Raw genomic sequence first — 22568 nt, forward strand, 5'->3', positions numbered from 1 at the left:
GAACTCCATAAATCAATCAATCAATCAAAGCCGAATGAATAATAATCGGTGCCCCGCCGCCACCATCCCGGGCGTATAATGAGTTTTCGGACGAATTTCTCGGCCCGCGTCTGGGCCACCATTGCCCAGTGACCAAAGCGCAGACTAATTAGTTTGTGCGACAAATGTGGCCGCCATTGGCCGGATTTTCGGAGCCATCCGGAGCAGTCGCCGCCATTCGCTTCGCGGACCACCGTTCGATGCATCAATTATTCCGCCGATGATTGCCGAGTTTTCATCGTTTCAGCGCGAAAATGCGCTCGCGGTCTGCTTCCCGGTTCCCGGTTCCCGGTTCTCCCATTGGGCGTATCACTGACGTGGATGGGCACCCGTGGGCACGGTTGGGTTGAGCCTGATGGATGGATCGCCGAATCGCCGAACGCCGAATGTTGCCGGCCGGGTCGGGTGGGTGCGAAATTAATTTAGCGCAACACCACTAATCAATTAGCGAGACGTTTTTATTATTTTTAATCGTTTTCGATGAACCGTTTCGATGGACGGGCCGTCGAGCCGGCCCGAATTTCTGACTTCTGGTTAATTGATAGAAAGCAACGTTTAATTTCATTATGCCGCCTTCGGTGGGCTCCGTTTCAAGTCGGTGGCCATGGCGATGTTTAGTGGAATGAAATTCCAATTTCAAAACGTTCGATTTATCACGCTCGATGGTGCTGAACGATGTCCTTTTATCATGGATTGTTCGGCGCGCGTAATCCACTGCATTCCCGACGCCAATAATCATGGCCACGCGGATTGAGTGTAATTTTTCGGCTAAAGCCTATCGCTCGTTTTATTGCTCGAAATCGAAAAATCCTTCCGTCTGGCGCACGGTCCGGCTCGGTGCAGTTCCGCAATAAACTGCAATAAACCTGCCGCACTCGCTAAGCCGGGGAGCAACGGGGCGTAAGCGCGAGAGAGAGAGAAAGATATGACGCCGGATTCAATTAGCGATTGGAAAAATTGTTGCTTCCCCGAAACCGAACCCGGAATGGGCGCCCAAACCCAAACCCCAAAATCCCAAACGCCCCGGATGATCCGGTTCCGGTGCATCGGTTCGACCCGGGGCACGTCGACCGAAAACCGGTGTGTTCAGGTGCACCGAACGAATTATCGTGGCTTTGTTTCCCAAATGGGGACCGCCACTTCGATCGCACACACAGACACAGAGCAGGGCAGGGCACGTGATGCTCCTGCTCGGCCATTTAAAGCTCGCATCGCACACCGGGCGTCTCCATGAGAGCGCGCTGCGGGCGAAGTGTGAGTACCTTTGACGCGCACTCACACACTTGTACGGCAGCTAAGCTCCCCCGGCCGTTGCCATGGCGACGATCCGGGGATCTTGTGGCCTCTCGCTCGCTCGCACGCCACTCGCTCGGCCGGTCGTGACGTCATTCGGGAAACGGGGTTTTTCGGGCCCCTATTCGGATGTGTGTGTGTGTGAGTGTGGTGGAGTTCTCCCAGGCCCCCGAAAAGCATCCTTTTGTTCCTGCTGTCGCCGCGCCTGCCATTAGTGCTCGGTGCCGGGTGGCGCGTTCGCTTTGTGCTTGAAATGAAATTTTCCGCCTGCTGAAGATTTGAAGCCTTTGACCAAGATTCGAGCCGGCGCCGGGGAATGGCGCTGTTGCTCCGTCCATTTGCGGGGCGCTTTTGTGTAGATCCCGGGGACAATCTTCGGAATCTTCGGCTTCGTGTTCCAGCACGCGTAATCACACGCGTACACGGCCATTCCAGGAAGCCATTCCATGGGGCCGACGGCGTGCCACTTTAAATTCACATCACAAATTGGTTCCGTTCGGTAAAGATTGAAGGAAAAGCGGCGAAAAAAGCCCCGATATCGTACATATTTCATCACAGTAATGAATAGACTTCGTGGAAATGTCTTCGCCGACGCTCACAGTCAATATGAAAGCCATTTCAATTTGAGTTTATTGTACGGAGGGCAGGTTTCACGCACGGGCAAGCAAGGAGCGCGTGTGCGAAGTTGAAAACTAGTGGGCAAAGTTTTTCGAACGCGCCCACGGCCACTGCCGTGGTCGGCCGGGAACGTGGCGCGTCCTGTTCCGACCCGAGCGGACGAGAGCGAAGTTCCCTGTTATATTATTCCATTTTGCCCCCTCGTTATGCCATAATCATTCCGCGAAACTTCTTTGCCCTGGTATTGACTTTACATAGAAAGTATCCCGCTTAAAAGCTACTTAAGAAGGGTCTCTTTCTCTCTTTCTCATCCCCTCGCATCCGTCTCGCTCCGCCAGCGCGTTCCCGCTCGTCCGGGCCCGTCTTCCGAAAAGAAACAATTCACGAGCTCGGGAATGAAATTATTTCAGCTTAAGAAATAACATTTTCTTTCCATTTCCAACTTGTGACGGTTTGTGTTCGGCGGCGGCTGCGGCGGCGGCGGATAGACAAAAACCGGCTAAGGTCGGCTAAAAGTGCCGAAGCACCAAGTGGAACCACCGTGCACAGGCATCACGCACAATATTCCCGTTTGCAGCCGGAATGGTGCGCCCCAGCGAGCAAGATAGGTAGACATTATCCAAACAACTTTTTACGGACGAATTCCGGCCGAAGCCGAAGCCACCGGGAGAGCATTGTGCAGTTAAACAACCATCCGTCTGGGGCGATAAATTCGATACCGTGTGTCGTCGTGTCACGTCACGATAGTGGATTGCGGGCCTGGCGCTGACGTACGCGAGGTGTAACCTTTTGGGCCGGCGGGGCGGCCCAAAAAGGACCGGTCCTGCCCTGAACATGGTAACTGGCCGACCAAAACCACCGACCGATGTTGCGTATGTTGAACAGCGAATTGGCGTTCCCGGACGGGTTTGCGGTTTGCCACTACGCCGTACGGACGCAAGTGTGCTAGTTATGCATGGAAAGAGGGCGGCGAACTACTTAAAACAATCTCGACATGGCATTCGGTTTTCGCCACTTGAACAAAAAACGAACCAAACGACCAGCGACGCTGCATGCTGCTTCTGCTAACCGTGGCGGAGGATTTATGTTCCAGTTGGACAGATTAAGCCTTGTGAACCTGATGAGTGAACTGGGGTAACGGATTACGCGGTGCAACGACCTCCGTCGGCGCAAAATCGAACCAAGGAAAGGCTTTCGTACCCTGGCCCACCTTGCCGGTACCACTCACGGCCTTACGGTGTTAGAGGATTAAGGACCATACAGGAGGGCGCAGGGAGAACAAGAAGCGGAACATAGTGCTTCCCATTAACACTTGACTCGGCAACAGCATCAATTTCTGTCTGCCGTCCGCCCAGGTTTGGGTGAGATCGGTGGCGCTTTTCTTTTGCTTTCGCCCACCATTTGGAGCGCGACCCAGATCCAGATCTACTTTCCAGCGTGCAAATTCTCGTTCATTCCGGGCCGCACTGGTGTCGACCCTGCGCTGGTTGCTCCACAAGAAAATAATGAGAGTAACAGACTTTTTGCAGTTCCCACTGGTGGCAACTACTAATGAGCGCCAGCTAGTTGTACGGTACGGCTCGGAAGTGCTTTAGAAAACATGACAAACTGCAACGCTTTTTCCACCTTCCTAACCTGATTTATGTGTCCTCTAAAGCGTGCGCTCCCTACGGACGTTCTCTGTCCACAAAAGAAGTCTCCAATGTCATTAAGTTACCCTTTTCACGGTTGACCAACATTCAAAGCTTCGGCTCACCGGACGGGCTAGCTGAAATGTACGTCGAACTTTGTGTCGAACTGATTAGTATCGCTTCGGTAGCCGAACTGAAAAGCGGCTACACCATTGCTACGCCACCATGGAACAAACCCGAAAGGGTCCAAAAAGTGACCCCTGGCGGCTCCATTCGTTTCCGCACTAAGATCCGATTCGGAACGGGCAGAGCGGTAGAGCTAATCCTTTTATCATCGAACCGGAATGCGCAAGATGCAGTCGGGCACCGGAAGCCCACTACGGAAGGAAATATAATTAGCCCGTATCGAAACGCGCCCGCCGGTGCACTTAAGCCGGTGTGATCGGCTCCCGGCAGCCCTTTCGCGAGGTCCGATCGGTTCCACCGAGAGCTATTTCAGGGCACTCCACCAACGGATTTGGTCGGGGGCCAAACCAATCTACGGCGGACCGTTAGCCATCGGGCCGTCGGGCTGGAAAGCACTTCCGCACATCGGAAACTGAACTGACCGGCTCCGCGATATCGATAGCCGGAATGCTGGAATTAAAAATGCATCATCAGTGCGGCCACGAGTTGATTGCCACCTTGCCGTTGCTGCAATGCGGTGCAGGCGAAGCAACAGGGAACCTGCGGGATATTTATGTGGACCCCGAGGGCTGATTGGTCCGGCGCTACTTCGACGTCCGACGGCGCCGTGTGGTGAGACGAAAATTAACACCGCCAGAACCGGCTTACGAACCATCGGTTACATCGGCGGCCGATCCCCGAGACATGGCCGGGGCTTCATGTTTTATGCATAAACCGAGGGCCGAGTGCATCGCTATTTTACAAACACTCTCTCTCAATCATCGAATGTAAATTCGAGCACCCGAGCTGCCGAGCGCATTGTTAACAGTTGTCCTGTCCTCGGCACCGTCGGCTCCTTCGATCGATTTGTGGAGCTTCGGAGCGTCGATCTTAGAACGGGGCCCCGAAGTTGGCGCTCGAAATGCTGGAGGTAGCTTCGGTAGCGTCGAAGACAGTCGGACGGAGAAAATTGCCACTCCTGTTGAGTCCCCCGCTAGGTGTCCTTCTTTTCAGGCACGGACGAAGCGAAGCGAAGCGGGTCCCGTCTGTGTGCTCCTTTCACTGCGGAACAAATGGATGGAAGCAATTTTCATCTCGAATTGTGCTGCTTGTGCTCGAGACAAAATGGCTGCACGGCGCTGACGCCCGACTGGAACTATGGGCCACAGAATCACGGGCTAGGTTTAGTGCGCGGCTTAACCTGCAACCGCAGTGATTATAAGGCATGCTAAGGATTCCATTCGGGTGATGCCGAAGAATCGACTATGCTTGAAGTTTTTTAATAAAATAATGGAATATGGAAATTATGGCCTATGATTTTGACTTACCACTTCACTCAGCATTCACCGAAGAAGGTTGGCCAACACACGCCAAGGTGCACAACGCTCGTTGAATCGAGATAGTTTAAAGGGGCCTCCTGGGGCCAAATCATTATGAATGGTTCACACAGAAGCGCTGTGCATTTTCTCGCCGCAACTATTCATTACCGACCACCTCTCTCGAAGGACCACCTTCCGGTTGCTCCGGGGCTCGACAAGAAATGTAAATGAATGAATGGGCGTGCAAATTGCAATGCGCTGTGAACATTGTGGCGAACCGGCACAAGCGTACACAAACTCCAACAATTAACACGATTCAGACGCCCACCGAACGCCCCCTCCCGAACTGGTCGGAAAGTTCTTTTGGAACTCGGCGCAGAAGCAGAATAGAAAGAAAAAAACAGGACTACAGCAAAATTATGCTTCAGCGCGTGCGGGTGGCATAAATTCGGCGTGGCAACCACAGAACCGGGCTCCGCAATTCGATTCCGCACAAATCAAATCGCATTCATCCGGCGATCGGCCGCCATCCTCCGTTACAGTAATGGTTCTCTTACTCATTCTTACAGCATGGCCGCGACGGTGGCGACGATGACACCACCCTGTTTTCCTGCTGCGAGGGAGTGTTACCCCGGCAATAGCAATTTGTCCCATTGTGACACACGATGCGCCATGCGTCTGTTACATTGTGTTGGCGGGTTGCCGATGAAGAAAAATGGTCCCTATTGTCGTTCGACGACGCATGACTCAAATGGCACTTCCGGTTGAGCGAACATCCAACCACCACCGCCACCGCGCCACCCTAATGCAATCCATGCTGGGACCGGGAGCGTAAACGGGAGCGCCACCCTCCGGGGACTGCCCGAAATTGGTGCACTTCATTAATGCACTTTAGCCGCCTCACGGGACCTCCGCGGCCGAGTGCGGGATTCGATGCGCACAGCAGGACATTTTAGCCGGGGATCGAACCGGTGGTGGTGGTGGTGTATTTCAAATAACCTCCCCGTGCCCGGCCCGGTCATCCCGTGTCCTGTACAGCATCCGCCTCACCAGCAATCTGACAAATGGGTCCTCCCGGATGGCCCGCAACGAAACGCACCATATGGTACGCGCGCGCGGTGTCCGGGATACGGATTAGGCATAAATCGACCGCCGGCCCGCCCGGGTGACAGTGGGTAACAACTGCACCGGAGTGATCCCATCTCGGGGGTCGCTTAATCATAATAAAACTCTTGTACAGCATCCCGGGGCCGCGTCAGGTTCCGCACCGCGATTCCGATTCGCGGCGAGTAATCATAACTTTCTTCTTCGACCATTTCTTGGCCCGGTTGCAGCGAGGAGCTGTCTCGTCTCGGGAGAACGAACGCCCATCATCATATTCGGCTATGTAAATGTGGAACAGTCACACAGCTGCGGGAAAGCGTTCGCCCGGGAGCAAATGACGTCGCGGAGCCAATCTCGGTCGGTGGCCTAAAAGTGGGCCCTTGTTTTGCTGAACAACTCTTGAACGGTAATTGAAAGCTTTCGGCTTTACGATGAAATGTACTCTCAGCGTAATGGAAATAAATGACGCCAGCGTGAGACGTAAAAACTTGCTTCAAGATTCCACCAATTAGTCGACTTCTTCTGTTTCGGTTACACCAAATCTCGCCAAACGCAGCAAATATGCAGTGCACATTTGTTCAACAAAACTATTTTCGGAGTTTCCGGTACCTTTTGTACCTAATTCTATCTTGTTTCGGGTGATGTAATGCTTTTATTTTCATTTTCGCAGCTCAGTTCATCACTGTCGAACTCCGCTGAACCGATAAATTCTCCAAACGAACGGTTATGGAGTGTAAATTGTAAAAGCAGTGTGTTCGTGTGTTCGGCAGTGAGCGAAAGATGCCGACGTCCCAACAACTTCTGGCGTTGCGGTCGGAACGTTGGTTATCAACTTTGTTCCGAGCGACATAAAATCAACAAAACCGATACCATCCAACAGGCCATTAGTGCGACCCGCGGACGGGTAACGGAAACACCCGAAACCTCAAAGTGACGTGCGCTTACTTCGAACTTCACAAATACCGCAAACCAACACCGAAACTTGTCTAAATTAATTTCTTCCATTTTCCGGCGACATTTGACATGACCCCCCCGGGCCGCAGGACACTCTTTTGCCGTTAGCATCGTGAACTTTCGTCGTGCCCGAGCTAGCACCAAGTTTCCCGGAAGAGCAACGCTTTCTCCCACGCCAGATTGATGGGTAGTTGCGAGTGGGAGAACCTTAAGGAATGCCGGAACCGAAGGAAACAGCATTCCGGCCGCGCGAAGGGAAGCGCGGTGCGAAAAAGAAACGTCCAGCCAGGGCGCAGATCCAGGCGAGTAATGAGAGCCTGGCAGAGCCTTGTCAGGGATGGCAGCCCGCGGGTAGCATTTTTAGCCGTCCACAGAGTTAAGAAAGAGTAAACGGGTTAATTTCCTTCGAGACGCTATACCTCCTCCAATGGCTCGCTGGCCTGTGTAGGTCCGTTCGCCCGGACCGGAAATCCGCCCCGAAGGCAAACGCCACCCAAACTCAAAGAACCGAGGGGCCGACAACATCGAGTGGCAAAAAAACGCACCGTGAAATGTAAGAAATGCTAATAATAAGCAAATTAAAAATTTCTCGATTGAATTTAAATGAGTTTCCGTGACGCGACGGTGCTCCTCGGTCTCGGTTCCCGCTGTGTGTGTGTGTGCGGGTAGGAGGGTGGAAAACCGGAAACAGCAAGCCAAGATCAAGCCGCGGCGGCGACAGAAAACCGCTGATGCGCTGCAGTTCCGATGAATTGAAATGAATTTAATTTATTCTCGACGACGGCGCTGGCAAGTTTTGCCTCTCGTGACGCTCGACGTGGTGGTTTGCCGCTCTGATCCGGTTCACGGAACGTCCTCCAATTCGACCTTTGCTGCGCGAAAGGCGACGCTTGCCGATGATGATGGGCGCATTTGTTCCGCAAGGCTCGGCAAGTTGATCGGTCGAACTCTGAACCGTGCGTAATAAACCCGGAATAAATGGGAAAACCCGACATTAAGGTTAATAACACTCCCAATCGAAAAGGACGCTTTCACCAGCGACGGTGGGGATTTACAAACGAAAGTGAAATTCAAACGGCCACGTAGTAAATATGTGTTCCCATTTGCTGTCGCACACTAAAAACCGACGGCGTCGTTAGCGATTTGGAAAGGACATAAACTTTAAAATGGCTTCTTATTCGCTGTGCCGCCGCAAATTTATCGACGCCCCGTGAGCCGCGCCTTGACATTGTTTACGATTATTGTCCATCATAAATGTGGCTGTGCGTGTGCTAATTAAGTTCTTGGGCCAGTTGTTACGACGGCGACGACGACGACAGCAAACCTGCCACCGAAAGCTACTCGTGCCCGGGAGGAGCACCACCGACCGGAGCTCGACCCATCGGATTTGGCCCCGACGATCTATCGCGCAGCTGGTGCGCGACTGTTTAACAAGAAATAAATATTATTACCCTAACAAATGGCACGGCACGGTGTTTGCTCGCCGTTGTGTACGATCCTTGTTCCTTACGGCCCGGAATCCCGGATGCCCGGAGATATGTTTAGCTTCGGAACATGACCACCCCCCCGGTTGTATCTCACCCAAGTTGTGTGTTTTCGTTATTTGATGTTTCTTTCGTTTCATCCTTTGACTGGGAAATACCATCCCGAAAAACCGGATCACTGTCCGACCCGTGCCGTGGTGGTAGTAGTGCAGCATGCAGCATTGATAGAGTCACAGTAATTCTGATTTACGGCAGAACCCTTCGCTCCCCATTTTCTGCAAATGGAGAGATTATGTGCTCGGTGCGCCGTCCGTGGTTGGTGCAAGCCGATATAGTGACGCCAACCATCTCGCCGGCCGGTGTTGATTTCACATCGCCCAGAGAGGAATCCCTCCCGCCTTGAGGGGACACAGCTGGGCTGGGCCGGTAAGTGGCGAAACCTCACTCACTTTAATACCGTTTCGCGGGCCGTCAAGCAGAAAGCGCCCTCGATTTATAAGCATTTGCCTGGTGGAAGAGAATTTGCTTGCGAAGAGGTGAACATCGCCGAGAGGTGAAATAAAAATTCAATTTGTGTGTGTGTGCAACGCCAAACAACTGCTGCAGAAACTTTCTCCGTCCGTGCTCATCAATTCAGTCCGGCGGTTCCTGCGTCCCCTTTACAACGCCCTAGCCCTCGTTGGTCGGAGGCTGGGGCGCACGTTTCGCAGCGGAGTAGCACCCTCTCGGCGCCGCGGCGGTTGTGATGGCCGTTGCTAATTGTATGCTGCCGTCTGCCACGCACGATTCCTGATCCGACGCAGAGGACGTGTTCCCTGCCGCCGCCGGCGCCGCCGGTGAGGGATAAAATTCGGGAACGCACGTTCGGTTCGCAACCGAACCGATCGGTTATCGCATCCCCCTGGGGCACCGGGTGTCTGGGCCCGGGGCGCTGGCAACGGCCAGCAACAACACACTGACAACCCCTCGTTCTGGCCGGCAAGAGATCTCCCTCGGAGCACCACCCTCGTGATTTCGCACACTGTTTCGGCGGAACGGTTTCGGTTTGTGACGCCAGGCAGCGGGAAAAGTATTGGAAATAATGGCAGCTCGTTGTTCACAACGAAATAATATCATTTTTAAAACTTTATGGGAAAAAAGTTCACCGGACCAGGTGTACAGGGCAGGAATTATTATAATTCTTGATTGGTTTTCTGAGTCCTGGCATAAGCGCATGGGTCAGTAAGCCGAACAGATCTTTGCGAAACAACACTGTTTCTGTAAATTCGTTTGCACTCATTCATGACGGCAAGACAATCACTTCAACGCTTTGTCTACTTTTCTATGTAGACAACATGATTGACACAGTAATAGAATCAATTTTTAATGGGTACACCTTCTCATTATCTAGGCTCAGTTTAGAGTTTTGGTACATTCATATTTATAGGGCGCAACATATATTTTTCCATTGCATTCAAGATTTTTTATGTGGGTTTTGATATAAGTGTAGTGTCTCCCAAGTATTTCACTGACTGACTCTAGTGTATTTCAATACAATATGTAATACTATGTAAGTGTTAGGAGTCAGTTTTGTAACACTAATTATTGTGGGTTTAGAAATACCCTTCAATACATCTTTTCTTCATCGCTAATTTATGCAGTTTTGTTACGATTTTTGATTTTTAAATCTGTGCGAAAATAGCAAAAGTAGCAAATGAAAAAAATAAATAAATTTAATAATTTAAAAAAACAGACCACCAAATGAACGACGTTTTACGTGGAACACAGTGCGAAACCATAACGGATTCGTTATCATACTACTATTGTCGAGATAAGTGTTCTTTTTTCTACGTCAGAGCCTATGCACAGGCTTTAGTACAATAGGCTGAAGGTAGAACGGAAAGAAATCCAATCGAGAGAGAAATCCTGAGAGCTTTAAAGCAACTCTATGGCCGTTCGTTATCGTCCCCTAAGTTATGACTTAAATTATGCTTGCTAATAAAAACGCTCCGGCACGATCCTATCAATCCATCCCATCGATCCACTTCAAATGTTTCTGACTGCGATTACATCCGCCCGATACGTACCGGGACTACAAATACGGGCGAAGAGACCCATCACAAGCGTGTATGGTGTACACACTCTGTGCACGTACTTTGTGCCACAACCTCATGGTAACAGCCATCTGGCCCGATTATCCTGCACCATTTATGAACTACCTAGTCGCCGAGATCAGAAACACTTCCGGGGATAGAAAAAAACAAGGATTGATGGAGGGATTGATGGCTTTGCCAGTTTCCCTAACAATTGTTTCCCCTACCTGCACGACGACTTGCGTTGGGAGGGCCCTAACAGGGAGGACGAAAAAAGGACGCACACTGACGAAACAAATGTCCTGTCAAGCCAGTTCCGACAAGAGACGAATAGGAGAGAGAAAAAATCATTGGATCATTTAATATTACCCAATGTGCTTACGGCAATCGCAAGCGATTGGTGTCCGGGTTGCCCTGTTTGCCCTTTCGTTCGTCAGGTCCGTTCACAGATCGGCCAGAAACCGCAAACGAGAAGACGGTGTCGCTGAGCAACGGCTCCCAAGTACGCCCCAGGAACACCGGCAGTCCCCGTTTGCCGGGCTGCAGTTTATGACCCGGTTTGGTGTCGTAAGTGGCACCGGTGCATATTACTTGCCGGGCTTTCGTGAGGCTTCCGAGCACTGCCGTGAGCTCCTCAACTCAACCTTAGGTTTCAGTGGGAGCATTCTTTTACCCAAAGAATTAATTGATAACAACAAACAGTCATTTAATTGATTTGTGGATCGTGTCTTCATTCCTCGCCAAGGCAAACGGAGCCCAAGGACACTCCTCTGGCGTCAATAAAACATAGCGGCTCCCTTCGCCGTGTACCGCATCCTCCACGTGCGCGCGCGCTCGTGTGTGTGTGTTTGTGTGCCCGCGCGGTCTCTGATTTTGTTTTCGTCCTTCGGCTGCAGGAGTGTGCGAAATATGACTAACGTCCCCGTGCGCGTGTGTTAGTGAGAAGGATTCGGAGTCTGCACGGAAGGTCCGTTTTTAAATACCCAACGCGGCGCAAGGCAGCGCCACCGGTGGTGGCCAGCTGGAACCAGCCACGCTCAGGAACCAGCAACATTGGAAAGCGCAAAACCGCAGCATCATCATCGTCATCAACATCGGTTCGGTAGGATTGCTGGTGTCGGTCGTGAACGCTGGTGTTTGGTGTTTTGTTACGTGGCCGACGCCGACGCTCGACGTCACTGTTTTGGCCACAAATACTAGAAAATTGTGAACTGTGAGGCAGGAACGACAGCAGCATTTAATGGAGAGCTAGTGGTCGGTGGTTAATCGAATGAGAAATCGTTCTCGCTGAGGCTTTGGAAGCAGCAGCAGTCTGCGGATGGTCTTCCGCCAGCCAGCCGACGATTTGATTAGTGAGATTTGCGGATACATTATCTTCACGCAGCAGCACGAGAGATTCATCGGAAATCGTCCTCCGGCGCGTACAAAAGTAAGTCAGCAGACATACAGATGATGTTGTGTGTGCATGGATTTGTACAGAGAGTCGGAATTAGGGAGTCCTTTTAATGAAAAGCTCACGCAAGCCGCGCCACCTATTGGCGCGGTTGTGAAACTGCGTGTCACTACAGGATGTCCGGAAGCTTTTCGGTGGTTGGAAACTTTTAAGTTTCCCATCCGGAACACGTGTTGCATGGCACTTCAATCATTACCCTTCTTTAACTTTAAAGAAAATGGTCTTGTGTATCGTTTTAGCGCCAACATTATGGATCCTCCACACAATCCGTTCAACTTTCACCTCGGATCCTCGGCTGCCCACTCGGTGCACGGTCACCATCCCGAGCAGACGCCCAGCCCGCCGCAAAGTGTGCCCGGTCGCCGGACTCCGCTAGGCACGGTCGGTCTGGGAGGATTCTATGCCCAGCCGCACGCCTCTTCTTCGACGCACACGGACGAAAATCGTCCTTCTGGCAGCTCAGAAAGGTATGCCAGATCGCCGGCTCTTCGCGGTCAGACGCGGGTAATGATATCAAAGTTTTTTTAGTCCACCGCCTCATCTTCACCATCCGTCTGGACCGTCCGGGCTCGGTGGCAAGCAGAAGAACCGTCAGGGTAAAACGGTACGACTGAACATCAATGCGCGCGAACGGCGACGAATGCATGATCTGAACGACGCATTGGATGAGTTGCGCAGCGTGATCCCTTACGCACACTCGCCGTCGGTGCGTAAACTGTCGAAGATCGCCACTCTGCTGCTGGCCAAGAACTACATCCTGATGCAGGCGAATGCCTTGGACGAACTGAGAAGGTTGGTGCGAGGCAACGATTAGGCGATACTCTGTCTAATGCCTCTCTGTTCTTCCTGTCCTTTGCAGACTGCTAGCGTACATCCAGAGTGCCGCCGGGGCCAGCATCCCGACGGTGGATCTGCGAACAATGCCTTCGGCACTCAAGCTGCAACAGCTGCTGCAAGCTCCCCATCAGGACCTGACGGCATCCGGCCCGGTACCGCCGTCTACAGTGGCAACTGCAGCCGGGCAACCTCCGCCGCCACCTCCACCACCGCCGGCGCCTAGTCAAAGTTCTTAAAGCTGCCTCCTCTCCTTGCACTTTCTAGTCTAGTATGGCAACGTTTGCAACCGGCAAGACTGGCCCACGAATTCGTAGGATTAACTGCCATTACTCGAACGCTCTAGTCATTATCGTTTTAAACCTGAAATTTGCGTTCTTTGCCACCTCTGTCTGTCTGTCTATCGTGTTTATCGTACGTACCTAGTAGGTTTATAGGAGTGATATTACAAACGTGTGCCAAAAATTGAATTATGGATTTTAAAAAGTGAAATACAGTAGAACGTTTAGCATAGCGAGTGACACTGTCTAATCCGAAATAATGTCGATGTGGTCGAGCACCACGCAAAAGTTCTGAATCTGAACTAAAGAGCAGCGTTTGTGCCGCCAAATTGTCTATGATCGTTGCTCTGTACACACCAAAATGATCATTGATCAAACGAGGAAAGCATAGCTACGTGTTGAAAAATGAAGATGGTCGACGGTAGGTTGCGCGTGGTAGGAATTAATGTGGCTTAATTCGGTCTGTTATCGTTGAAAGTTTTAACGCGACTGACTTATGTAGATACTAGCTGATCCCGGCGCGCGTTGCCACGCCTCATTTCATCCTCATTTCTCGATTATCCGACGTTTCAAAGTACTTCCTGGTGTCCGACTATTCGATCAGCTTCCTTTTGCATTTCCCGTTACTTCTACTTTTCAGACTGAACAAATACGTCACCGGCAAGCCCGACCTGCCGGTGACGTATTTGTTCAGTTTCCCTTTCCGCCTCCCGTTACTCTGTTTCAAATGGTAGGGCTTCCCGGTCATGTATCCGATTGGCTTTCCTTCTCGCTTCCCGTTGGATACATGACAAAGCTCGCACCACATGACTTTGGCTCAAATTGCTTAAACATTATTCGAGCTTTGCTGACACTAACCTAGATTTTGTATGGGAGCACCCCTTTGTAAAAAGGGGAGAGGTTTCAAACATTCACCAGAAGATTTCCCCATCGCCAAAACTCCCATCTGCCGAATTTGGTTCGATTTGCTCGAAAACGTTTGTATGGGACGTTACGGTACGTTACGGTACGTTACGTTTGTATGGGAGCCCCCCCTCCCCGGAGGTGTGGGAAGGTCAAACTTTCCTATTCACAATCCGCTGTGCAAACAAAACTACGCTGTGCAAAATTTCAAGCGGATTGTTTCAGTAGTTTTGGAGAAAATGCGGTACAGACGGGTGACAAACAACCATTTTTATATATATAGATTAACATTCGGTTATCGGCAACTGCGATTTTCAATCCATCGGTGCGCTGCACGTTTCTCAGGGCTACGGTTCAGTCCGTTCATCTAAGAAAGAAAAAATAGGAAAAAATAAAAATGAATGTAAACGGCTCATTCATCTTTTAAACTGTTCATTTGCTGCATCGGTACTGCGGTATGCGCCCTGTATAACGTCGTGTTATAGGGTCTACTTAGCCACAACGCTTTTGACGCCTGGTCGCTGTACTGTCAAAATTGTTATATGAGGCTGTTATATCTGCTGTTATGCACCGTGTGGCAGCGCAGTTATAGTTGTGCACCGTGTGGCACGCAGGTAGCTTGCAACCGGCCGCCGTCACTGCCGAAACAGCCGCCACGAGTTTCTCCATACAAAACGGCCGCCGGTTTGACAGCACCAGCAGCGGGCACCAACACACACACACGGTCTGCCGTGAGACGCGAGCGAGTTTCGATATTTATGTCATCGGCGAAGGAAAAAGTGAAGTTTCGTACGCTCCGCTGTGACGAGCGAAAAAAGAAACAAGAAACTGAGGGAAAAGCGCTGGCCCAAGAAGCAACGACTGCACGGCAGCAACAGCAAAAGTCGAACGGGTCGTAGGCGACGATTGTGGGTTGAGCCAGGTTCGGCCGAGGCCAGATCGTGCCAATATTCGTTCCGTGTGTCCATAGCGATTTGGGGCTCGAGTGTTCCACAAGACATCCGCGTATGGTGGCCCTTATCCGCTGGTTTCGGTATCAAGATTGTGGGCCCCGAAAGATCGCCCCGGAGTCGTTTTACGTCGCACACGGGCGGAAATCCGGTCGTGTGCTGGCTTCAAGTGAAATTTTTCCCTACGTGCGCTAGCAAAAAAAGGTGAAAAACGTTTCTCTGAACCAATGCTAGGCAAGTCGTCTCGGAGTCCTGTACACTGAAGAAAGTGCGTCACAATAATTGCGTGTAGATTGGAGTGCTGGAATTGCCGCAGTGACAGCAGATTTATCACCCAACGACGGCAAACGCAAAAGGATCTTTCGAAGGATTTTGTCGATCTGACCCATACAAACACATACACACGCGCGTCATAGGCTCGGAATAGTAGTGTCGATCGGGAAACGCATCAACGCAAGCTTCGCTGCTATACCGTGGAATGGTGGGAAGAAAATTTCAAGAAAACTCAAGAAATTTCATACTAGTAAGTGATACTGCGGCGGCAGCGAGCGGTGTAGCGGATTAGCAAACTCGGTCTTTTGTTACCGTCGGGTTCGAAAACTCAAGCGCACTCATCAACGTAGCCCGATTGTAAGTAATTGGTGCTCCGTAATTGATCAAACGCACGGCCTTCTCTGATGGTGCCTTCCGCGCGGAGAATACTCAAAAAACCTGCAAAGTAAGTGTGCAGCCCTTAGGAATGTGACAAGTCGAATTAAAATGTTTGTCTAACATACTTGTTTTATTGCTTTTCAGCATCGTCATCAGCTAAATTCATCAAGGAACTTTCCTCGGATCTGAAACTGGTCACGTAAGTTATGGAGACGGATTTTCTGATTTATATTTTTTCATACAGATAAAGTTTTTTTTTGCTGGGAAACGAAAGCGAACATACACCATTGAAAATGGCCTCAGACACGAGTGCTTGGATCTTCAATAGACTTTACATAGCATTCAAAACAACTCGTCCACTTCATATTTTCGTTCTGCGCCAATTCCTTGGCGCTGAAAAGTAAGAGTAGATGCACAAGGAATTTCGGAATGAACAATCTTTTGAACGATATTATTTTTTGTTTCTAATAGTTTGTGACCGTTTTCACTATCGCATCTCGTTCGATTAGGTTTCATAAACCGATTATTGTCCCGTTTTTACTTTGTTTAAACACGATTGCGTGGCAACAACTAGAACAGTGGATGATGGAAATTTCAAACCGCATTTAACTTCTTCCGTAGTCCCGGCCGTTGTTTAAGTGTTGGGTGTGCAATTTTTACCCAACCGCAAGCACATGACGTTTAATGGCGACGTCGCAAGGCTTATCCCTGGTTAAACAAACATTTCATTCTTCCACTGGGCGGTCCATTTGGTGTGGCCATTGCAATAATCCTCATTCTCAGTTGACGCCGAGAAAGTTACACGTTTCGCATGCAGTGCATGGGAAAAACGTACGAATGGGAAAAGTTGATTTCGAACATGGTTTGGTCTTGGCTTCACACAGATAAGGACGCTTGCCACAGCCTTAAGAAACATGTTATGTGATGACATACTAAAGGTGTAATTTAAATTTTTGTTTTCCACTTTCCGGTAAACTCGTTGTTGCCATGAATGGGAACGCAAAGCTTCAAAATCGCTAAAATGTATGACATCAGAGGATCGTTTACCATTGTTTGGTGTTTATCAGTCCAGCGACAGTCCTCCTTTTTTGCGTCACAACTTTGTTTGTGAGAAGATTCAAATGAACTCATGAGCTCACATATAGGCATAAAGGAAGGTGCGACAAAGTTTTTTTAAATAGCATCATCAGAACAGACTATTCACATATCTACACTAAACATGCTACGATCTGTTTTCATATACTTATCCAAACAAAGCGCTAGATCCAGACATTGACCAATGATAGACGTGCACGATGCAGTTGTTTAGGTGACGGCGAAGAATAATTCTACAAGAAGCAATCCACAAAAAGGCCATCCTGTCTTTATTCCTAGTCCCTACTTATGAAGGTTGGAACCGTAAAATACAAGGCCAAGATCTAGCAGAAAAAAGGTTTAATAAATGTAATCATCAATTTTATTATTTCCGGTGTTTAACTCAGTTTTCATGCTTGCCATGTCGCAAACTACACTGCAAAGGGTTCGTCAGTTCCGTTGGATAATGAACTTTAACTTGAGTTTAAGAGATTAATTTGTTTAGTATAGAACAAAAGTTTATAATAACCCTCCGCGTTGTTCATTCACAACAACCTTAATCACGCCAGCGTAGAATAAAAACAAGTTTCTTGGTGTTTTCCATAAATTCACTCGTCCAACATTTTATAGCTTTGGCTCCCTTTCAACATCCAGCTGCAACGTCCATATAGGAGAATTACTTTGAAAACTTTCGCAGTGTTTCGAACCGAAAATGAGGTTTTGAAAAATTATGTTTTGCTGTCTAAGCCTATCGACTTTAATTTTGCCTAGACCAATGAAAAAGACGCTTTAATTTTACACCACCAAAGACGAACAGGTCCATTCAGTTTTATGTACACCATCGATGGTTTCATATTTACGACACTGTAGAATATAAATATAAAGTTTTTTTCCATCAGTATAACATATTTTTGCAAGTTTGCAATCTCAGATGTTACCCTTTCGCTGTCACGAGAGAGCGTGTTTACCGTTTAAAACTCGACACTTAGTCAGAGTCAGCCTCAACGGACGTGATGATTCATTCACCATCTTACCAGACAAAGTCTCTCCTTTCCATCGCAAACGAACTTTAAACCAGCCACAAAGGCTATGCTAAAAAATATCAGTCAAACGGTCAGTTTCACTGCGTCGATGCGATTACAGGGGACCATATGCGATCGTTTTTTTCGACAAAATTTTTAAAGTAGAATCATCGTTCCCCAACTCATGGCAAGGATTTCACTCAACCACCGGCGTTCGGAGTTTCAATCCCGAACCGAAGGTCGCTCGGGCGGCTACACCGATCTTTAAAGGGAGCTGCTTTTCGTGGAGAAGCAACCGACACAGTCACCAAAAGGGCATTCGCGAAGAAGGGATGATTCCCACCCTACGTCGGCTATCTGTTGCAACCGTTCGCGAGCGCTCCGTTTGCCGAGGGATGCGACGTTAGATGGAAGAAGCAGCTCCGGCCGCCTGTCCGTGCATTGAATGACACATCCCAAGCTCAAAAGAAGCTCCTCGAATTCCTGCCCATCAACATCGTACACCACCCTCGTATGGGCGAGATCGTCCGAATGTGCCACAAGAGCGCGGCCCACAACCCGCGCCAAGGATTGAGTGCGTGTGAGTGCAGTGTCTCGCGCGTACCATTTGCGCTCGATCGCGTATTCCCGTTGGTACTAAAATCGTTTCTCGGCGTGTGCGTCTCGCGGCCACTTCGCCTCTCTGTGACGCTGAAGCAGTCAGAGTCTAGCCTTCAACATAAATCCTCCCGCTTGAATCCGCGGTTCGCCGTGTAATACTAGTTGTGCGTGAGAAACCGTTTTTCATCATCTCGTGCAGGGCACCAATCTCTCCGCTTTGATCGCTCGTTTGGGCACTCAGTTTCTCCAGCTGGGGGGCGGGCAGCAGCACTGTTGATGATGATGGCAGTGCGAGAGTAAATAACGGTGACTTCATCATCAACAGCATGCTGATGATGGGCCACGGAATTAGCCGGAGCGTTTCTCGGGGTCGTTTTCCGTCACGCACGTTCGATGCGCCGCGCACACACCATTGTAGACGCACAAGCAACAACGGCATTTGGTGTGAGTCTCTTCGGGGACACACTCGTGATGTTGGCTAGAGTTCCGTTGCTACTAGCCACAACGAAGAAGGGCCCCTCCACAATTGACCGTGCGACTCCATCGCCCGGGCCTGGAGCCCTGAGTGTTGATCGAAGAAAGTACTCCGAAAAGGGATGTGTCATTCGCCACGGGGTGATTTTTCTGTTGCTCTCGTTGCTTTACAGCACCGGGCGGTTCGTTCGTGTTGCATGTTCCGTTGCGCTGTTGCTGCTCCTTTCGCACGACGCCGGTCACTCACCGTTCGCAGAAGTCACCAGGAAGGCAACAGGACATAAGGATTAAAATAGAATGACACGTAAAATGCTCCTTGCTTCGTAGCGTCGACATTGGGTCGGCCGGCGCGTTGGTTGACGAGAAGTTTGTTATTGGCCGTAGCTGAAGTTGATTACAGTTATGCAGTTACCAGTTGACCTAATAAAATTATAGCTTGACGAAGGGGGACAGAAGAAGGACACAAAAACTTTCTTAATACTGTTCAGCTGCGTATGAGGGGAAAAAATTGCACCAAACTTAGTATACGATATTTGCTAGCTTAATCTTTTTATATCTTTATCTTAGTGTTCCGTCTTGAGGTGCCTTGCAATATTTCTTGACTATGTTGTAATCTCAATTATCAGCTAATCATGTAATATTAAACAGCCAAGTGTTGTTCACATTCTTCAAATAACTCAAAACAGTTGTTCTCTTTTAGGTGTATGCTACTAAAAGAAAAATTGTTGTGAAACTAACCCTACCTGTCCACCAATTACCGACGAGATCCGGAACTAGGGGACCGTTGCAGCAACAATGTCACTACAGCGCAAACTAGCACCCATTGTCGGCAATTTTTCATTTACGAAAAGCTCTCGAAAGCTGGGCTCGCCAATCGAAGCTTTTTCCACTTGAATTTTTTTGGCATTACCACAGAAAACTTAAAAGCTTAATTTTAAACAATTTTTCTCGACTCTTTCCGAAGCTGCCGAGCGAACGGACGGTGATTTGGGACGGTGGAATTAAATCCGGTTCACATTAAGCGCGCGGCAAATCGTTAAGTGATGGTACCTCTCTTCGTTTAATGGAACTTGAGTGATGGGTTTCGTATTACACCACACTTCTCCGTAAGTGAACCTGTGAATCATTACATCCGCCCAAGTAAATTCTCCGATGGGTTTGTTCTGGTTAGAGTTGAAAGTAGTTGATGTCCATTGTGATTCTGTAGATTCAGCCAAGCGAATGTCAAGTTTCTTTGATATCGATCAAGTACTTTTAGACTTCATCATAAGCGGTTCAGGCATTCGGGCGAAGTTGAAACTTGGAGTGTTCCATCCGACGAAACCCTATACACCAAAAACGGGTTAAATAAACTTGAAAACTTTAAACTTTTGAAAACTCAAATTTGAAATCGACATCAGATTACGCTCAGTCATCGATCAGCTTAATAGTTTGATTATTGCGAGTGTCTTCGTATAGCGTGGCAAACCCCTTTCAGTAGATAGTGAGTGTACTGTTTGCCTAATATTTGCCCTCCTGACTCCTCTGGTGCTGGCCGCCATCAGCGCGTGTAGAGTACTCAAAATGGAGTAACCAACATAATGGAAAACATCTAAATAACGGACCAAAAGAAAAGGAAAACAGCGGGAACAGAAAGAAAGAGAAGTTTAGTTTGGCCACACAGTGAAAAGTGTAGTACGTTGGGCATGAAACATCATCAACACTTTTCATTCGCTTGCGGCCTGCTGCTCCCCGGAGCTCTTCGATAGAATTAGAAAAGAGATTAGAAGGCAGCTCGACAAAGAGAGAGAGACAGAGCGATACCGAACGAACGACAAGGAGAGAGATAGAGGGAGACGTTGGCGCTCTTCCAACACGGGGCGAGAGCGGAAGTTGCGATGTGGCGAACATTGTTTTAAGAGAATAATCAACCTTTTCTCTCTCTCTCTCTCCGTTGCAGCTCTCGGTATTGTCTTCTCCCTGGGGGGAAGGCGTTGAAAGTGGGGAGCTCTTGGGCTCGCCTGGTGTCCCCACCATTTGGAGACCCCTCGGCCAGTGTGTTGGGATGGGAGAGACACACACTGTTGGTGGCATGTTTTGCCAACGAATGAGCAATGGGGTGTCGAATAAGTGATGTTTTAGCTCCCCTTTTGGGGGGTCCATCTATGGTCTGTTGATATGCTGCAAAAAGATTACAGTGATAAAAGTTGGGTCGATAATAAAATTTAATTATTAAGTGATGGGACTCTCTGCTTCCTAAATAATGGCTAATGTTGGGTAAATCAGAGAAAAAGGGAAATAATTTCCAACCCACCACTAAAGCCGCAGTCTCCCGATGCGACCGAGGGCAATCTGTTAGCCATTAATGGTTCTCCCTGCACGGGTTGCGGTTTGGTTGCTTCCCTGCACTCTCATCTCATCCCCAGCTTCCCGATGTCCTCCAGAGACACGGTGATTGATCAGAGCGAGCGTGTGGGCTTGCGTAATGCAAAAGGACTCTCGTGCCGTCCGTGGCAACCCCGTAATGAGGGCCTTCCGTTGCCGAGGTGTTCGCCAGATTCCCGCTGGCCGATTCTTGGCTGCTCCGAAGGATGTCTTGTTGCGTTCATCAATGTCAAGCGGGAGCGAGAGAGAGAACCAGATCGATCGAGCGAGAAAGGGAGCCCCCCAAAAGCTTCCCACTCGCGCACGATCGTATACCGTGAGCGAGAAAGGAAAAAGGAAAAGTGCAAATCGATACGATAGAAACCCAACCCGGCATGCCCGCCACCGTGTGAGTGAGCGGGAGAGCAGTATGGCCCGATGGAAAAGGCCGCGTAGTACGGCCCCCCTTTGGTGTCGTCGGGAACCAGCGTTGCCACGAGAGGGTTGTTGGCGGCCGGCTCCCCATCTCTCCAGCAGCTTCGTCATGTTCGGTCTCTCGTTCTCTCTCTCACGTACGGGGCTCCAAGAGTTAAGTCCGCGTCGGGACGGGCCGTGTGTGGGAGCATTGTGAACGAAGTGCGAGCGCGAGCGCGAGTACTGCGAGTGCCGAAGGCCTCCGTCAACCCGGCACACACGATCTTGGCGCGACCGCGGTAGTGGTGCTCGGTTCAGTAGTAGTTGTACCACAGCAGAGTCGAGGCGACCGAGACACTAGCGCAATCCGCGAGACGACCGAGCAAAGGTACGAACATTTTAACACTCCGCCACGACCACCACCATTATTACGGGGCGCGCGCGAGACACGGCCTCGCTGGGTGGGAGCGTTGCCAAGCGTTGTAGTTCGGAAACCGCGAAACACTAGAAACCGCGCCGCGATCGCGATTTATCATCGTCGACCGGGCGACAACGATAGGGCGCCGCTGCTCTCTCGGTCCATCGTAGTTATTTTCATCGGTGATCGATTTTTTTTACTCTTCCGTTAGAGGCCCCCCTCCGTGGTGTGTGGTGCCCGCGGGGGTTTCTTCCGGCCCATCATCGGAGTGGAAGCTGAACTGCTGTGTTTCGACGATCGATTCCAAGCTCCTCTGCCGAACGGGCACAGCTCCCGTTTCTCATCCTTGACACGTTTCACCAGGCGCCGGCAATTGGCAAGGAGATTACTTTCCACGGACACGATTGATAAGCGAGATTGGTGTGGGATTGTGTGGCCACCGGCCTTAGTTCCGCCAGTGGTGGGCGGCTAA

The 22568-nt window shown here is 50.0% G+C and overlaps 2 protein-coding genes across 2 annotated transcripts in view; both read left to right on the forward strand.

Moving 5' to 3' along the window:
• Positions 1-11787: 11787 nt before the first annotated feature.
• Positions 11788-13358, forward strand: LOC128273169 (class E basic helix-loop-helix protein 23-like). Its single transcript, XM_053011093.1, has 4 exons — positions 11788-12108; positions 12372-12599; positions 12661-12924; positions 12992-13358. Exons 2-4 carry the CDS (start codon positions 12382-12384, stop codon positions 13203-13205), a joined length of 696 nt encoding a protein of 231 aa, XP_052867053.1. The 5' UTR covers positions 11788-12108; positions 12372-12381; the 3' UTR covers positions 13206-13358.
• Positions 13359-13652: 294 nt separating this feature from the next.
• Positions 13653-22568, forward strand: part of LOC128270846 (zinc finger protein 84-like) — a 12897-nt gene continuing 3981 nt past the window's right edge. The window contains exons 1-2 of the mRNA XM_053008272.1: positions 13653-13668; positions 15896-15950. Coding sequence (XP_052864232.1) covers positions 13653-13668; positions 15896-15950 — 71 coding nt within the window. The remainder of the gene's footprint in view (positions 13669-15895; positions 15951-22568) is intronic.

This window comes from Anopheles cruzii, chromosome 3, assembly GCF_943734635.1.
Source record: "Anopheles cruzii chromosome 3, idAnoCruzAS_RS32_06, whole genome shotgun sequence".
NCBI classification, from domain to species: domain Eukaryota; kingdom Metazoa; phylum Arthropoda; class Insecta; order Diptera; family Culicidae; genus Anopheles; species Anopheles cruzii.